This window comes from Buteo buteo, chromosome 18 (genome assembly GCF_964188355.1).
Source record: "Buteo buteo chromosome 18, bButBut1.hap1.1, whole genome shotgun sequence".
Taxonomy (NCBI): Eukaryota; Metazoa; Chordata; class Aves; order Accipitriformes; family Accipitridae; genus Buteo; species Buteo buteo.
The window spans coordinates 1,745,828-1,765,791 of record NC_134188.1 but is presented as its reverse complement, the minus strand read 5'-3'; the positions used below and the strand labels follow the sequence as shown (position 1 = coordinate 1,765,791).

The window sequence follows — 19,964 nt, the reverse complement described above, 5'->3', positions numbered from 1 at the left end:
TTCCAACTGCTTAGCGGTGAACTCCTTTCCTTACTGTCCTCTCTTGCTGAGGCTGCATAACAGGGCAAGAACCTGTCTTTGTATTAGTTTTTCCAGCACCTGGTACACACATGAAGGTAGAAAAACCCACAAAATAGAACACTAAAGATGGATACCATCGTCTACTGAGATAAATGCAAAATAGTTTTTCATATGATGATATTTATAAACTTGTGAAAACACTGTAAATAAAAAGTATTTTGATGGCATTTGAATAAATAAATTTTGATAGGGCACCTTTTTATTAAGTAATAAAAACAGAAATTGAGAAAAGCTGAATTAAAGTATCAAGTGCCAGTCTGAGAAGCTGCCAATGCCACTGCACTGTATTAAAATCATACTCTCCTATAAAACTGCCTGGTCACGTGTTAGCATCTTGTACTCTATAATAAACATGTAAAGATGAGACTGTGTGTTTACAAAAGTGGTTTGCCAAACACGAGAGTACGTGTGAAGAGGAAAGAGGAGACTAAGGGAAAGGAATGGTGCAGGCTTTTTCGCAGCCGCAACTTACTCACGACTAGGGCAGGCTAGACTAAAAGATGTTTTACAGAAGTCACAAACAACATGTGTAGGCCATATTCAGCAACTGCTAGCTAGAAAATGGTGATGCGGGACCACTACTTGACCTTGTCTCAATTACTCGTGTCATATGTCACTGTCCTTTCCGAAACAATGTTTTTGTCTCAATAAGATTAAGTAGTTACAGAGTAGTTAGGGAACAAACCGTACCTTGCCTTTTCGTTCCTTCTGCTTTTGTATCCTACTTGTATACATCTTGTCATTTTTGTCTTCATTCCAAAAGACAGAGTTTGTCCAGAGCACCACATTAAGCAAGTGCCCTCATTATCACTCCCCAGTAAAGGCTTTCTAGGTTCTTCCTTAGCATGCAACTGGTTGAGGAAAAATCCCAAATAACCAGTACTGCATTCGTTTTAACTGGTGCTAAACTGTCCTTTTTACATTCCATCTTTTCTAGAGTTTATGTCAAGAAGTTACGTGGATACAAGAAGAACATCTCTCTGCCACTGACGACAAGGCTTGACAGACCCATACAGAGCTTCCACCTCATCAACAGATCAACAGATTAGAAACACCAGCAGAAAGGATCACCTTCAGGTCAGGAATACATTCCCACCCCAGCAGCCACCAGTACCCGAGTCCCTGCAAGTCCGCAGTACCTGTGGTAGCCACAGAACGGAACCCAAGCAGCGCGGAGCTCAGCTGGGGCTGCAAACCCTACCGGCGCTCAGCCCACGCTGATCTCCGTGGGGTGGCCACTGTGACGGCCCTTCTACCTCAACCTCAGGTCAGCTACCTCTGCACTATCAAGCAGGGAAGTGCTGCAGACACGGAGACATTGCGGACGTGCCCGACATCTCAGAAGACTTTCCTTGCTTCAAGCTTTCCTTGAAAATACAATTCCCTGGAATCCACAAGTTGGTTTTGGTTGGGTTTTTTTTGTAGCCTCAGAAGGTGGGTAAGTGCCTCTTGTTTTTTTCTCTGCACTTCATCAGAGTACAGCTGATAGCTATGAACTTGGCCGCTAATTTCATGTAGTACCTAATCGAGGGAGCATCTACATGTACGTAAGATTTAATGAAAATCTCTCTTTTGAACTGTTTTGCGTAATTGAAAAGACTAGGATTCTCAAATAAGTCCGTGTGAATGGAGTACCAACTCTGAAGATGTTTCTTCATTTGGCATTTAACTTTTTAATCCTTTAAGAGGATTAAACTATTCAGTCTAACCAAATCTATTTCTCTTACTAAGTCTACAGGCTATAAAATGATAAAACTTAATTTTTTAATGATTAGTATCAAATACAAACAACATAAATAAAAAATTAAAAGGAAGCCAGGATCAAAGTAAAAATCATCTGGAAATCCCTGGGTCTGTAGGATGACTCCATCACTCCCATGGGTTTGTACTCTTGGCTTCAGGAAAGTTTCACTTCAGCATATTTATTACAAAATCTGTCAGATGAGTACCTATAACAGTGTGAATAAAAATATGTGACCTCGCTGCAGACAATATGATACATCATGTTCCTTCCTTTGGGATTCCAAAAGACCTTCTTGAGTCAGGTGGCTGAAGAAGGGTTGTTTCTGGATAACGGCCTAGGGATGAACTATCAAACTAAAAGAAAACATATCTTCTTGTGGAGGAACACATCTACCTTTTTTTTTCTAACTAGCTGAGAAAAGCACAAGCATCTGCTCTAGAGAAGCCTTCAGTAAGATCCAATTTCCATATCCTACAGCTTTGATCAGGCTTTAGTTTGACATTCAGTCTCACAATTTCTTTGCCCAGGTGCCATTTTAAAAAAAAAATACACAGCCCTTGGTAATACGACCTACTCTATCCAGCCTTCACATATATTCCCTTTGTCATTCAGAATAGGTACGTATCAACCCAGTTACTCTTGAAATAGACACTTGTCGCACCAAATAACTGAAACTCCTAAATAACTCTTCTTAACACCAAACCTGAATTGCTGTTACAAATAATATTTCAAGCATTTGAAATATTTTGGGTGATAGTTTGAGGGGAACAGAAGATAGCTCAGATGGGAGGAGAAATGAGAAGGAAATAATTTTGAAGGAGGTGCTCAAACTGCAAAAAAAGAAAAAGTAGTTAGTTTTGTTGAGAGCAAGTCCTGAAAATTAGAGTTGGGATTTCAGAGGCTAAAACGGAGTTCACCCAAATGTACTATCCTTCCTTAATTTAATGGACCAAGGGTACAATAATTCCAGCCATCTCATGCTGCTCTTGATTTGATTAAAAATAACGATCATGAAGGAGTAAGTGCTGCTTTCTTCGAATCTGTAACCTCTTTACCTGCGCTGCGGCTGCCACCAATGGTGTTAATTGACAGCCGGACAGAAGCCGACAGCTACTGAATAGCCATCAGACACTCATAATTTTCAGTCACCAGCAACGGGCTGGTACCCAGTCTCACTGAAATTCAACGTCTCTTTTATGATGTCCTTTCCCAAATAATATTTGATGCCAACAAAAAAACATCAAAGTGTTTTACAGGCTTTAAGACATCAGGGAAATTAAATAGAGGCAGGATTACCTATTGCACTTGGAACTAGACTTCCGCCCTCTGCCTGCCTGGGAGGTCATGCTACCTTTCTCTGCTTCTCTTCTTTGCCTTGTTCCCTGCTTCTCTTCTCTATTTATACTGAAAGCATTCTGAAGCAGACAATACCTCAAATGCATTTGTAAAAAAACAGAAAGCAATCCTCCTGCAGCGAGATTTCTGTCTTGTGGTATTGTTTTGAAACACTGTCAGATGTAAATAAAAAACTGAACAAAACATATAATAATGGAGAAGTCAGCCCTCACCACAGATCTTCTTAGCTTGCATGTACTCTTTTAAGAAAAAAGTACCAGGAAAATATAAGCATATTAGGCATATGCTCTGTTAAGAAAAAAAAAAAAAAAAAGAAAAAGCAAGGATGGAAGAAAGGTGACCATCGCCTCTGGAAATGCACACAATCCTCTTCAATATGTCAAGAAATGGTGTAAAAGCAGATGCAGCTTTTTTGCTCACTGTAGACTGTATAGCTCAAGAAAGTTAAGGAGTGTGCGTCTCCCATTCCCTTACAGACTGACACGTATTTCCTTGCCCTCGGTTAACCAGAGTACAGGTCTGAACCTGTGTGGCACTGAGTGCTCGTATGGCCTCTGGCATCGCTCAGGGTCTTTCTCTGCAACCCTGCAGCCTGCCTTCCACTCGCAGCTCCAGCCTTTCCCCCATGCTGCCGTGGCAGTATGTCCCAGAGCCTGTGGGATACTCTTTTTTATCCTGTTGTTCCCATGCCGTCACTCCCATGGCCATGTGGCAAAGCCCAAGGGTGTTGTTAGGGCAGGTTCTGTACGGGGCTTTCAGGGTCGCCAGAGATGCTCCCTTTACAGGCGATGGAGGGGGAAAGGCATCTCCGGGCAAGGTGGAAGTTATCTAAGACCCTTGGGAATGTCACTGGGAGCCCTTTGCCCCCAGTACCAGGTGAGACGATGAGGGAAACAGTTCTCCAGAGCAGCGGCTGGGGCTCGCCACGGCGAGGGGACGCTCAGGGTCCCTCTGCCAGCTCCCGCACACAGTCAAGGGCCACCACAACAAGGCGAGACTGAAACAGAACGCTCTACGCGTTAGGGGCAAGGGTCTTCAAGCAGAATTTTCTCTAAAAAATCTTTTGTTAATGTTACTGAATTTATCTTCAAAGCACCGTTTTTTGGTAAAATGGTATTGTGAAAATGAGACACGGACATTAAAGAAAACAAACAAACCGACCAATGCCCCAAAATAACCCCTTTGATTTCTGTAAGCAACTTCAGAAGCTATTGGGATGAATTTGGGAAAGTTCACCATCCCATACCACTATTTGTAAAGAACAAGGGACTCGTGGATTTCACCGCATTTATAAACATTTAGTTCAAGCCAAAGTTTGGCTTAATTCTTACCACTTGAAATTCTGTGTCAAAGAAGGGAAACAGTTCTTGAGGGTGGTATTTAAGTGCTTAAACCAAAGCAGACTGTCTGCATGTCCTAGCCTCATTTACACATCCGTTTCTCCAACAATGGGGAAATAACCCAAAGACTGTACCTTCATTAACTCTAAAAATGATGAATACCGATCAGCTATCCTGTGCTGGATGAGAATAAAAATAATGTTGAATATCGACATTAAAGGCTATACCATACTATAGATGTATACAGTAGAGAATTAAGGGTAAGTCAAGGATAGCCCTTCATTTTAGAATTTTATCAGTTTTAATATCCAACTTTGAGGTTTCTAAACTTTTTTCACATCCTTTTTGTCTATGCAACTTTCCTTTTTTGACCCATGTAGTCATCCATACGTATTATCTTGATGTGGTCATCAATTGATGACCGACGCAGGCATCTGATCCTTTTGCGTAGCAAGAATGCGCAGACATTTCAAAACGCAACAAGAATCAAACAAGAGGAATCAGATTCTTTCTAATTAGCAACACGCTGTTCTCCTTACATCTCGTTTAGCTTTTTCTCAAGGGTACACTGTCAATAATGCTTTCTGCCTGCCCTTTATCCCTACTTTTCTCAACTTTCTTTTATGGTACAACTCTTCACAAAATGATACATCCTTTCATTTTTGGAATGTGTATGTATTGCCTTTGATCTAAGCAAAGAATCTACTGTTCTCCTCGAGTATTTTTTGTGTTTATCCCTAATGAAAGAGAAAATCCTAACAGTAGTTTAAAGATGAACTGAAAGCAGTTTAAAAGCATAGAATAAAAAAACACATATATACACGCTTAGCACTAACAACATGACAACAAAAGTGTAACTTCCAATTATGCACTAGTCATTTAGGAGACTCCCTAATACTGAGATGTTTAATGTAGACAACATGGAAAAAATTATCTGCTCTTACATGCACTAGATGGCAATTTCTCTATTCTACTACTGTCACGGGTACATAATTCCAATAAATAGGCAGTATTTTTAGGCCTACTGGATGGCAGAATAGTGAAATCTGTACATATTGTCTGCATTTCATAGGACAACTTTGTTTTTTGTCTAACAACATCTGAGAGTCTAGTGTTTCTTTTTCTTTCCACTGTTGTTTTTTTCATGCACTGTCTAATACCAAATTGCATATTTTTAAAATCTATTCATTGATTGCTTTTAGTTTTACATGATATAAAAACAATTCTTGAGGGCCAGTGCCCACTTAGTACAATATTGCTTCCTTTTATGAAAGTAATATTGATGTAAATACTCATGGATGTAAGGTTAGAAATAGGCTTCTTGTAACATTCACACAATTTGACTTTACTGTTTGCAGAAAGCAAACACAAGAGGTACAGACAGCCAAATCAGATCCATTGTCCCCATTAAAATTAAATTCTCTAGAAACATTTTCAATTGTTTATCCTTTTTAAGCTGTAACAAGAATAGAATAGGACAGAACAGAATAGAATAGAATATTTCAGTTGGAAGGGACCTACAACAATCATGTAGTGCAACTGCTGACCAAAAGTTAAAGCAAGTTATCAAGGGCATTACCCAAATGCCTCTTAAACACTGACAGACTTGGGGCATCGACCACCTCTCCAGGAAGCCTGTGCCAGTGTGTATTGGGTTTGCGTGGCAAAGTTTTGGTGGTGGGGGGGGCTACAGGGGTGGCTTCTGTGAGAAGCTGCTGGAAGCTTCCCCCATGTCCAACAGAGCCAGTGCCAGCCGGCTCCAAGACGGACCTGCCGCTGGCCAAGGCTGAGCCCATCAGCGACGGTGGCAGCACCTCTGTGATAACATATTTAAGAAGGAGAAAAAACCTGCTGCAGAAGAGTAGCTGAGGAGAGGAGTGAGAAGATGTGAGAGAAACAGCCCTGCAGACCCCAGGTCAGTGCAGAAGGAGGGGAGGAGATGCTCCAGGTGCCGGAGCAGAGATTCCCCTGCAGCCCGTGGGGAAGACCACGGTGAGGCAGGCTGTCCCCCTGCAGCCAGGGGAGGTCCACGGTGGAGCAGATCTCCACCTGCAGCCTGGGGAGGACCCCACACCGGAGCAGGGGGATGCCCGAAGGAGGCTGTGACCCCGTGGGAAGCCCACGCTGGAGCAGGCTCCTGGCAGGACCTCTGGACCATGGGGGACCCGCACTGGAGCAGTCTGTGCCTGAAGGACTGCAGCCCAGGGAAGGGACCCACACTGGAGCAGTTCGTGAAGAACCGCAGCCCGTGGGAAGGACTCACGTTGGAGAAGTTTGTGAAGGACTGTCTCCCATAGGAAGGACCCTACAGTGGAGCAGGGGACGAGTGAGGAGTCCTCCCCCTGAGGAGGAAGGAGCGGCAGAGACAAGTTGTGATGAACTGACCCCAACCCCATTCCGCATCCCCCTGCACCGCTGCGGGGAGGAGGGAGAGAAAATCAGGAGTGGAGTTGAACCTGGGAAGAAGGAAGGGGTGGGGGGAAGGTGTTTTAAGATTTGGTTTTATTTCTCATTACCCTACTCTGACTTGATTGGTGATAAATTAAATTTATTTTCCCCACGTTGAGTCTCTTTTGCCTATGATAGTAATTGGTGAGTGATTTCCCTGTCCTTATCTCAACCCAGGAGCCTTTTCATTTTTCTCTCCCCTGCCCAGCTCGGGAGGGGAGTGATAGAGCCACTTTGGTGGGCACTTGGTGTCCAGCCAGGATCAATCTACCACACAGCGTCTGACCACCCTCGATAAAGAAATGTGTCCTAATGTCCAGTCTGAACCTCCCCTGGTGGAGCTTTGAACCATTCCCACGCATCCTGGCACTGGATCCCAGGGAGAAGAGCTCAGCACCTCCCTCTCCACGTCCCCTCCTCAGGAGGCTGCAGAGAGCAGTGAGGTCACCCCTCAGCCTCCTTTCCTCCAAGCTAGACAAGCCCAAAGTCCTCAGCTGCTCCTCACAGGACATGCCTTCCAGCCCTTTCACCAGCTTTGTTGCCCTCCTCTGGATGCGTGCGAGCACCTTCACATCCTTCTTAAATGGTGGGGCCCAGAACTGCACACAATACTCAAGGTGAGGCCGCACCAACGCTGAATACGGCGGGATAATCACCCCTGTGGACCGGCTGGTTATGCTGTTTGATGCCCCCAGGATGGGGTTTGCCCTCTCGGCTGCCAGGGCACACACTGCTGACTCCTGCTGAGCCTGCTGCCGACCAGCACCCCCAGGTCCCTTTCTGCAGGGCTGCTCTCCCACCACTCCTCTCCCAATTTATACTTTTGCCCAGCGTTACTCCATCCCAGGCACAGAATCCGGCATTTGCTCTTGTTAAATTTCATGCCACTGATGATTGCCCCAATGTTCCAATCTATCTAGATCCCTCTGCAAAGCTTCTTGTCACTTGAGACAGTCAACAGCACCTCCCAGTTCGGTATCATCAGCAAACTTGCTAATGATGCATTCGACTCCTGCATCCAGATCATTGATAAAAATATTCAACAGAACTGGCCCTAGAATTAAGCCCTGCGGAACACCGCTGGTGACCGGTCACCAGCCAGATTCAGCCCCATTCACTACAACCCTTTGAGCCCTGCCCTTCAGCCAGTTCCTCACCCAGGCTTCTACCAGTTGACAGACTGTTCTGTCAGCATCCTATACATTCTTGTAGGACTTTGTCTGATGTCTTTCTCTATGAAAATCTTAATTACAGTGTCCAAATGATGATGTCAAATAGACAAGGTCAGAGACCATCTTTTGACAAACTAGTATGTGCCTATTTTCTGTAAATTTATTGTTTTTACATAAGATATTTTTAAGATGGGTAAATCTGTCATCAACACAGAACTATCCAAAATGGTTTGCATTTTCAGTATTTCCCCTATACTGTTTCTTTTCTTATTATATATTTAATGATATATTAATTATTATTGTGGCATATGAAAACATCGGTTTTTTCACAAGCTGTAAAATAAACTCATGACCTTTTGCAGTGATTGAACATGTAATGGTATTCTGCTCAGACCCTTCTAAAACTGAACTGCAGGAAATTGAGATTTACTCACCTACGCTTCTCCTACACGTTTAAGTAAAAACAGTGCTATTTCTCTCAGGACCAAAACCAACAAGGTATCACATAGTCAACACGGCAAAAATGTTGCTAGTCCCATGGCAGAAACATTTGTTATGCATAGCAGGACAGTTATTTCACATAGAAATGAATATACACAGTTCAGTGTCCATTACCTGTACTCCCAAATGAATATTCACTATAAAAAACCAGAAAGAGTCCATAACACTCACACACCAAACAGGGCCTCTCTTGCTAAAGTTTGATTTAACTCTGTTCCACCTAGCTACAAAGAAAGCTATTTAATACATGTTTAAGAAAGAGCTACTCTGGGCTTGTTCCCCACAATTGATACTTCTCCCCATTACCTCTCTTCAGGTTTCTCAACTTCAGCCTGTTTAGGATGTGTAGGCAGCACGCTGCCTCCCAGCCCTGCTCCCCACGTCTACACCTCTGTCTCTCATTGTGTCTCTCCCTCTTTCCTCCTTCCCTGAGCAAGAATGGTTTTTTTCTCAGCTTAGTCTTCTTGTGAAAAATATGGCTCCAGCTGGTCCGTGCGTCCCCTCTTTGAAACCAGCTAGGAGCACCTGGGCCGTTCTGATCACCACCTCCCCAGAAAGACCTCACGGTGCTGGATGCAGGTCCCAGTATGATGTTCGCTTCCCTGTTGGCAGAAGACTTAGGGCAGGAGAGCGAGGTGGCTTTCAGACAGCTCTCATGTTTGTCTGCTGCAAAACCCATATTCACAAGCAATGCTGCAAATGCTGGACTGGGTCTACTCAACTGGCCCACGCCAAGTAGTACTTGTACTTTCAGGCACCAATGCTGGCAAATTATCTAATGCACTTTTTTGTTTATTTATTTGTTTTGCTTGGGAAAAAAGCTGTAGGGGGGAACTAGTCATAGACTATTTAGTGGGAGCAGCTGCACAGGCAGCCAAAGCAAGGCCTTTCAGACAGAACTTCTTAAAGCTTTTTGCTGCGTCTTCTCCAGCATGCACCACTGGCTTGTTAGGTCAACTCTGACTCATTTCTTCCTCAGCTATCTTTGCACCTCCCATTCAGATCTGTAATTGCATTATTTCTCTGCCCTGCTGCTCCCTCTTTCCTCAATATCCTCATTGTCTTTAACCTATCCTTTCCTCACTGCTGCCTCTTAGCTCCCTCAGAAACAAAATACAAAAAAACCTGTGAAATCAACCTTTTGCAGACACAGACCCTATGCTGCGTAACTTGGACTACTTTCTGCATTGTGCTTATTGACTTCCTAGTACAAAGAATACCTCTTTTTGTCAGTCGTTAGGTACTGGCAGCAAAATCATGCACGGAAAATAAACCGAACCATGGTAATGCCAGAGTATGATTTATAAAACACTGAGGAATTATTTTGCATTGGGAAGACACTTCATCTGAGATGCAACTTAGAGAACAAGTGAATCTGTACTATCGACTGTTTCATACATACTATGTTTTTCCACAGAAATGTGGAATTTTGAGCACATTGCCAATTGTATTGAAACAGATTGGTTGCTGTTATTAAGAAAGATTTCTTGTGTGCTTTACCTGAGCTAGTAGAAGCAGGAGACTTGCTGCGTCGGGATGGGCCCGGGCTCTTGGTGGTGCTCCTACGTGAAGTCGAAGCTATTTTGGTATAGGAAGTGGATTTCACCACCCGACATTCTGAAAGACAAAGAAACTGCATAAGTTAGCAATTAAGAAACCCAGCGAGAATCTGTAACAGAAAGAGCGCTGAAAAGCACAAACATTTAGCCCACGCTTGTTTTCATTCATATTGAGGAGTTTTATGGGAAAATATAAAATCTGTATAAATGGCTCCATTAAAATCCAAGCACAGTATGTACCACATCCCAGACAAAGAACTGCTGCACTAATCCAGACTTTTAGATACCATGGTTACTGCAGGTACTTGGGACAGCTTCATTTAACAGTGCTGAGACTACACATAAAATTTGCTTTTGAAGATTTTAGCACAACTGATGCAGTGGTTTTTCTGTAAACAATCCAAATGCAATGTAAGCATTTTTGTCAACCTAGGCAGTCTCCTCTAGAAGAACCGGAAGGCTGCTTTTATATATCAAAATGTTAAGACTGTACAAGCTGACACAGGTGTCTGTCACTCATGAAAGGTTTGAAGAAAGTGAAGCAGGTTTGTTGCTCCTGCTTAATCCTCTGGTGAGCAACAGCCCACATTGTATAGCACACTCAATTCATCACAGGTTGGGGGAAATGGCACTACTTGCTCATAAGACACATCAGTAAAATCAACGAAGAGGCGAAATTACCCTCCCACTTGAGAACACTGCAAGATGTTCAGGTTAGAGTTTATATACACCCACACAGCTCTGTAGGCTTTGTTGCATTACGCCTGCAAAATGGTTCCTGGCCTGAGGATGAAAGAACTTAGTGTGCATAATGCTGATGTCTTGCACTCATAATGGATACTAAATTAATCACCAGACATATTATACAGTCAGGGAAAAAAAAGACTTCCACTTCTTAGCCAATATACAATTAGAAGTCTGCAGCAATGTTTATACTGTCTTCACCTGACGATGTCAGTATACTTCACTTGTTTAAAAATACATCAGTAAACATTTAGTTCTGTATCAGACCTGTTCCCCATTTTCTTCCCATGGTTAAGGTTCCTTAACATAGGTTAAGAGAAATAAACACGACTTTTTTCTCCCTAGTCAGAAAATACCATGTACAAGCCTGCACATTATTTAGTCTTCATAGATGATCAGTGGAGCCTGTAACATAGTTTAGACAGATTAGAGAACAAAGAAATAAAATCGAGCATAATTAATTAACTTAAACTTATCCACCAGAGAATGATGTCATGAAATGTATTTCTCTTGGCTGCCCTAACTGTTTGTATTTCATCAAGCTGTTGAAGGAAATAGAAGCAAGAACTGATGTGTTACTGAGGCAACATCCAGCACAGCTAAGAGGTGATGGACCAGAGAAATACCCCGGTCTTCCCAAAGAAGCTTTTCTTCCCAAATTCTCCCACCTTTCTAATGCCCAATAGTAGCTAATTCCTTTCTGTTGACGTTTTATGTGATTCATTGATGACTACTCTCATTTTATACTGAACGACGAGTGGAAATGAAGAAAAACATTTACTCTGTTGTAAGAGGAAATTATCAACTGAAAACAGGAGGAATCAGATGAAAGCTTTCAATTAGATTCCGCTAGGTAACTACAGCAGGAACCTCACGTTGATGTACTGGCATAAGCAGCTGCTCCAGAAACCATCTATACGTGTCATATGTAAACAGGTTCTTTACCGTTCTTGTAAACAAAGATTTAAAATGTCCAAACACCTAACAGCCAACTTGTTTCATTTTGTAAAACTACGATGTAATCCCGGTGTGGGCCCCATTCACAGGAATCAGTTGGGAAGGGAACTGCATATTCTAATGGTCAACAAATAACAAGACTAAAGTAGAATGACCCAATCAATCCAAAACCATTAGAATATATTCTTATATTTGTTTAGTAGAAAACCTTAAGTGTCCATGAAAAAAACAGCCAGCTACTTTCTGCAATATACTTTGCTATGTAAAAGCTTTCCTGTTTCCAACATGTAAAGAAACAATTATCTCTGTCCCTCTCTTGCAATTCATGCTAGGCACTAAAGCTTAACTCTCACCTAGTAATACTAATTTAAGTTCTCCCAATACCTTATAAGCACCCAGAGTTACAATGAGTTGGACCAGATAACCTTCAGAGGTCCCTTCCAACCTCAGCCATTCTGCGATTTTTTGATTCTCAGGGCTTTGTCCAGTTGTTTCTGGAAAATCCCCGAGGATGGACACTGCACAGCCTCCCTGGGCAAACCCATTCCCATGCCTGACTGCCATCACAGTGAAAATGTTTTTCTTTATATCCAGCCTGAACCTCTTGTTTCGATTTATACCTATCACCTCTCATCCTCATCCTTACTGTGAGGAGCCCAACTCCATCATCTTGATGGAGAAGAGATGCTGCCCCACTGACACTGGGGCTGCTGGCAGGTCCCCCTGAAGCCATCTCCTTTTCCAGGCTGAACAAGCCCAGCTCCATCAGCCTCTCCTCACAAGGCAAGTGCTCCAGGTCCCCACCATCATGATGCTCCTCCGCTAACTGCCTCCAATTTAGTGATGTCTTCCTTGAGCTGGGGGACTTTAAACTGGACACGGTATTCCAGATGTGGCCTGGCACGTGCTGAGGAGACTAATTACTTCCCTGTCTCTACCGAGTCCGCTCCTGTTCATACAGCCCTGGATGCCGTTAGCATTCTCTGCTGTCAGGGCAACTCTCTCTTCTCTTTAGTCTGCATCAGAGAAATTTTCCCTCTTTCCCTAATCTTCTATTTGTACAAACCCTTTTGAGCTCAGTTCTAAACTTCTTAGGCACAATTTTCTTTTTCCTCTCAAAAATAATTCACAAGTCATGAAATTTTAAAAGGTCATAGTTCAAATGAGCATATATTCTCTTTGCTCGAATAGCACTGTGAAGCCTAAGGTAAATTTTGTCAAGTGCCATGTTTCCTATGGGTTTACAAGTTTATTCACAAATGATATGGGCTACGGTACGGCCTGTGGAGAACCATGCGGGCAAGTCTTCGGTGTTGTGCACACCAGGGTCAAGCAACTCATGTCTTCAAAGGCTGTGGCATGCCTAGTTACAGAGTCTAACGGGATTTCCAGTTCTGAGCAGAATGTAACCATGCAGCTTGTTGTAAATAGGTCTCAGCTCCCATGAACAGTTTATGTATGCAATTCTGTTGTCACATTTAGTTTGGAAAATAAAATTTTACTGCAGGCAAAGATCCCACTCAGTAACCACACAACCACTGCTTGTCTCCTCTAAGACGTTACCATAATCTGCCTGTTGCTGTAGGAGAACTATGCGTACATAAAAAGGAAGGGAAAACAAAACAAAAATGCGTGTTTTTTAAAACCATATTTTCTACACAGAATCTATGCTGGTAAGGAAGTAAACACACACCTTCTCCTCATCAATAGTATTCTGATAACTATACAACGGGTCCTCGGTAAGCCATGAAATAGAAGAACATTTTTTCCCCTGATTTTCTTTTCATGCCAAAACTATATCACAAATAGATCTGAACTCCTGACAGAAGCGAGTTATATTGCCTTTCTCACTCATGTGGGCATGCTCAGCCAAGAAGAAACACCGGGTGTTTCTGTGGTATGTTCAGTGAGGAAAGAAATGTATCACGAAGCCTCAGTCCTTCCTCTCACCTTCAAGTGACTAAGATTAAAGGAACAAAATGATGATACCCATGGTAACGTGAAGCAAAAGAAGGTCAACTTTAAGGTCTGATCACAGGCTTTATTGCTTTCCAACTCAGAATACCAGATAAATAAGAATGCTTTTCCAGCCAAAACATCTTGCAATAAGATGTTCTATTGTATAACTACAGACAGAACTACAAAGTAGGAGAGAGAAGTACAGACTACAGGCAGCGAGACTGACAATGTGACACTGCAGTCCCTTTATAGCATGGAATATTACCACAGAGGTCTGAGGCATTTAGCGGACATCAACAACAATAAGGCTGAGAAAAAACAGAGGAAAATTCCCAAGGCTACGATCTGACATCATTGAGACACCATAGGGACAAGATAAGCAACACGACATTCCTGAGATTGCACAGTGGTGTCAATGAGCAGTAGGAACTGGTACAGCTAGGAGAAACCCCAACATATTTACTTGTGAGCTCTTGATTCTTCCTGTTGACAAATGGATAAACTGTAAGCATGAGGTAATTAAGGGATGCTAACACGCAGAATCATAACGCCTCCAGTCTCCAGCTCTGTGATGTTTCATTTCCAAAATGTTTCATTAGCTTCTATGTTCATTAGATTTTACAATGGCAAGAAAGCAGCAGGGAGTAACTAATCTGCAATAAATGTGTCATAAAATGAACAAATTTAATGTGTTTCTGGAGAAGACTGTGAAAAGTTATCTAAATTACCAGGAGATCAAAAAGGCTTACTTGTCAGCTACTCCGAAGTTGACTGCATGGCCTTCATGAGTTCTTTCTGGGCTAAAATATCAGTCTCTGCTGTGTTTTGCTTTTTTTTTGAGGTCCATGTGTAGGGGATAGATATTTATTTTTTTCGGTATCCCTGCCAATCTGTTTCTCTAAGATGAGAACATTTAACTTCGTTTCAGCAACAGCTGTATCCTACAGATAAGCAAGGGGGGAGGATCAGGGATGTCTGTGGTTGTTGGTAAGCCACTTTACTGTAAGCCTTAGGCTGGTACCTTTTACCACTGCTTAAAGACATTAGCCTCACTAGCCACGTCCTCAGGCCAATCAGTAGATCATTACCCCAAATGCAGTACCGATTTTAGTTTTTAATGGTGAGAGTAATTTGTTCCATGTTGCTAATTCTTAATGCAGCTAATAAGATTCTACTTTTCAGTTGCATTCATGCCTTCCATTAAAACCAGTAATCTTCTGTTTGCAGAACTAAGTTCACTCTCTTCAGCAAAAGGGAAATGGTACCATCCTGTCTAGTCGTATTGATATACACTGCAATTCACCCAACCCTACTGATGGATCAGTGGAAGCTATGACTTGTAATTACAACATGTTCAGAAGGGTAACTATCATACAGTTTCCAGAAATGAAAGGGATATAGGGTGTTTCACAGAGGTTTAAGTAATTTCAAATCTTCTATTGTCATGGTTGTGCCTACTTCAATTTTGTTCTTCATGTCTTCCCATTCAGTGTGTTCCTGATGCAGATGGACAGTGATGTATGTGTAGAATACAAAATCCTAAAGTTTTATCCCATGCACTAAGCTATCTGTCACTGTAAATGCATGGGGTTTTGAGACATCTTATCTTCTGATTTGATTTCCTACCAGTAACCAGTCCTCCGCTCATGATAGAGATTAGGAATACTGTCTATTTCAACTGTGTGCCGAATATTTGTGGTAGCAAATACCTAAATCTTTTTTTTTTTTTCCTACCAAGAAACATGCTTTGACTGGGGTATAAGATCTAGAAAAAAGCTAGATTTTCTTTCATGTAAAAAATCATTCTTCAATTCTGAAACTGGGATAAGTATTCATTGACAAGGCAAAAGCTACATACAATAAAATACAAACAATTAAAGCCATCTATGCCTTATTGCAAGTCAATAAAATAGAGGAACTTGCTAGCTCGTAGGAACAATAATAGCTTCACCCAACCTAAGAATGCTTTCAGATGTATGTGCTACTCCAAAAATGCCTTGTAAATTAGAAATAAGGAAGGTATTAGTGAATTCATGTATTATCACTAATATCTCATTCTGCTCTAATGTGTAACTTTCAAAGTCCTTATTTGTTTCTAAATTCAATGAAGTCACTTAGAAAGTTTTTCTAAACAAGTAAATAGATTTTATGGATAATCAAAATGTTGCTTCAAGTATTTCATACTTTTTCTTCAAAGATGCTCCTGTCTACATAACTTAAGAGACACTATTGGGAGGACTGAACCCATCTAGTACTAGAAAGCTAAAAACATGATGCATACTTAGGAACTGTTCAACCCATGGTCCTTCAACAGTCAATGGAACATGTTCAGTTCTGTGACCTATCTTAGGAACCTGCAAGTTAGGAAAGATAAATCTTATGAATGCCCAGATATAAATTATAGATTTTGAGTAGTGGTGAACATACCCTAATTAGAGGGCGTATCTTTAGATGGGGATGGGCTCTTTTACTCAATACAAACAGTAACACAAGATTTTTGCTGTATTTCATGATCTTACTGTGTATGAGTAGATTTTATCTTCCTGCCTTCTCCAAGCACTAACCCTTTTGTCAGAATAATTTCACACAAACCTCCATGTTAATATTTTGGCTACACAAACACTATGATGTTAAATTTTACTTTTCAACAGAGAAGGGATCTGCTATCATGAAAAATTCCACCCCATGGCAGTGATAATAAGGAGTTAAAAAACATTTTTCATCACTGCAACAGCTTCTCTGACAAGGCACAATATCTATTTTCCAACTCTGCGTTTGTAGGCAGCAAATTTAGAAGACTTCTTCAAAATCTGCTTGCCTAAATGAATCTGAAATATTTCCTACTGAATTCATGTGAATGAATTTGCATGTGTAAAATATTAATTTCTGAAACTGCATTATCAGAAACTATTTTTAAGAAACCTGAAGATCAAGTTGAAATAGGAATTTTGTCATGAGCTAAAACACACCAATAGCACACACCTAAGCTTTAACGTGTAGTCTTGTGTGTCTTGCCACATACTCTGCTTCACTTCCAGAGATTTTAATTATCACTGTTTGTTCAATATACTTCACCCAAGCTGTTCCAATGCTGATATAAATGTTCATTAGTTTGCCCCTATATTCAGAACCCTTCCCCTACTTCTGCAGGTTCACCACACTAGCTGCACTGACCAAAATATCAGAAAGTTACTTTTAACTGGAAATGGTTAAGATGACACAACTGATTACAACTGCCACCAGCATTATTCTTCATGAAACAAAGAAATGTGTCTTGCCTTTACTTATGGCTTTCTTTTTCTTTCTGTGACAAAAGCTTGTTTACTAGGCATATACTCTTAACAGCAGATATCTTTCTTTTTCTTTCTATGACAAAAGCTTGTTTACTGGGCATATACTCTTAACAGCAGATATCCCTCAAATACTCCTGGTGAAGTCAGGGAAAAATTCATCACTGAAGTGCCTTACCTTATCTGCACAATTTGGACGGCATTTTTCTTGGCATTGTTTTATTCATGCAATTGGAGATAAAATGAGGGGATGGTACAAATTCATTAGTTCTTAACTTTTCTGTTCAGCAAGATCAATGGCTTTCCTGTTCAGCACAAAGAGGTAATATTTGTCATATTACCTATTAAAAATCATCTTGTTCTTTACTTTGAGAATAAGCAGACCTCCTGTCCAATCCATATGGTAAATATCAACATCATCCTAAGCATCAAGTACACAGGCATTCCATCATTTTTATTTTTTTTTATTCCAGCCTAAGAGAAGTGACAATGTTGCAGTCCAACAGATTCTGGGGTTTTGGTACTACTACTTGCTGTCTGAAAAGTGTCACTTGTTTTCAACTGTCTTTCATTTCAAGTGACTCTTTTGGAAGTTTACAAGCTCAAGTCCTTTCCACAGTTAGAAAGGTAAAAAATCCCCATTTGCAGAACATTGCCTTCACATGGAAAGCATCAGCTAAAGGTATTACTGAGAAACATCCATTCAAAACAGTTAACTTTTAACACATTTTAACCAGGTCTCCTAAAGTTACAGATTTTTCTGTGTAACTGATTTGTGGTGAGGGAGAAAATATGTATTTAAACGGAATGTCTTATTTATTTCTGCTTTGATGCTTTTTCTCAAGTAAATCTGCATATTTATAATGCACTTATCAGCCCAACAACTTTACTGCGCAGTATTAAGTTTTAAAAGCCTTTTTTTTTTCTTTAAAGAAACAGAACACACTATACTGGGGTAAAGATTACAGTCACAACAGTTACGCACAAACCAAATGCCCATGGCACTTACACAGCTAATTAGTTAGATTAGCAAGGATATACAAATATAAACTATCCATTAAAAACAGAGGAATGTGAGAAGCCAACTGTTTAATTTTTTTGTTTGTTTCTATTTTCATTAAAAAGACTAACTGCAATCAGACAGATAACATAGCTTTAGCAACTTCGGGATTAGAAGACAAGATGCACTAAGAAGTGAACAGGTTAGAGCAGGTTAGACAGAGTCCTTATATAACAATTTCAAATTAGCTAGATGTGAAGAAAATATTTAGGGACATACCTGAGACAATCTCTGAGCTACCGGACACTATTTTTTAAGAATTGTGAAGGACAAGTGAAGTTCCAAGAGACTAGAAAAAGTAAAAGCAAGCGCCGATCTTTAAAACTGGGACAAATCAGAAAACCAGGAGTTGCAGAAAAGTCAGCCTAACGTGAGATTATTGAAAAAATTATCCAAAGGGAGGGTATAAAGAAGATGAGTCACGCTCCCTTCCTTTCGGTTGTGGCAAGACAAGAGGCATAGACACAAACTGAAACAGAGGAGGTTCCCTCTGAGCATCAGGAAACACTTTTTCACTCCAATGGTGACCGAGCACTGGCACAGCTTGCCCAGGCAGGTTGTGAAGCTTCCATCCTCAGAGATATTCAAAACCAACTGGACACAGTCCTGGGCAACCGGCTCTAGGTGGCCCTGCTTGAGCAGGGGGGTTGGACCAGATGACCTCCAGAGCTCCCTTCCAACCTCAACCATTCTGTGACAATACAAAACGATAAAGGAAACATAACATTTGAAGCTTAGAAGATATTAAAATTATATATAACAGTCTAAATAGTTTTGTCAAGAACAAACTGTCAAAGTAGTCTTCCTAGAACAGGATAACTGGGGGGGGACAGTAGAGATGATAAACTTTTCTAATCAGGATTCTGAAACCCAAGCCACAACTTAGGAAAATACCACCTACAGAAACTGCTTTTTAGATGGGTATTAGAAAACCAAACCAGAGTAGTTACTAATGGGTTTACTGTCAAACTGGGAGAGAATGAGGGGAGGAGCTTGCCAGGGTTTTGTTTCTGAGCCTGGTACCAGTCAATATTTTTATTAATAAGCTGAGTATGCATTTTAAACCTGGAGATGACCCTTCCACCGGTAAAGCTGTAAGCATTGTAGAAGAACTTAAATGGTATTTAGAAGAATCCTGAAAACTGGAGGAGTCATCAGAAAAAACAGATAGAACTCAACAAGTCCACAGTACTACAACCAGGAAAGAATAAGCAACAGAAAAAAGGTAGAAGCCAGCTCACTACACGAGTCAGTTGCATAAATGTTAAACAGCGGTTCTGCAAAGAGGGACATAAGTTTTGCAGTGGGTCACATGCTGAATCTGGAGGAAACTACTGCAGCAAAAAGAATCATCATCTTGCTGGTATGAACAGGAGCACTCTGCAGAGGACACCTGAATTACTCTGTTCTCCTCAGGGCTACTGCAGTGTTAGCTAACACAACAAATCCACTTCTGTGTTTCCATTCAGAAACAAGACTTTTATCTTCAGAGGGCTGAGGGAATACCAAGAGAGATCACAGTTCTGGGAAACATAACCAATGAAGGACAAATAATATAAATGGGATCTTTAGTTCAGAAAGGAAGTGATGAGACAAAGTAGCAGCCTTCAATGCTTAGAAAAGAAGAAAAAATACATTCCTTCTATTAGTTGTACCACAAAGAGGACAAAGAAGAGTGATCTTAAGTTTCTGAAAGGCAGATTAATTCAGACATGAGGAAATGTGGTTTTAACTGCAAGTATAAGGAAGCATT

The 19,964-nt window shown here is 41.2% G+C and overlaps 1 protein-coding gene across 2 annotated transcripts in view; it reads right to left on the bottom strand.

Moving 5' to 3' along the window:
• Positions 1 to 19,964, bottom strand: part of DCLK1 (doublecortin like kinase 1) — a 242,367-nt gene that overhangs the window by 66,338 nt on the left and 156,065 nt on the right. For both annotated transcript variants that reach the window (XM_075050574.1, XM_075050573.1), the window contains exon 5: positions 10,143 to 10,259. In XM_075050574.1, the coding sequence (XP_074906675.1) occupies positions 10,143 to 10,259 (117 nt within the window). The remainder of the gene's footprint in view (positions 1 to 10,142; positions 10,260 to 19,964) is intronic.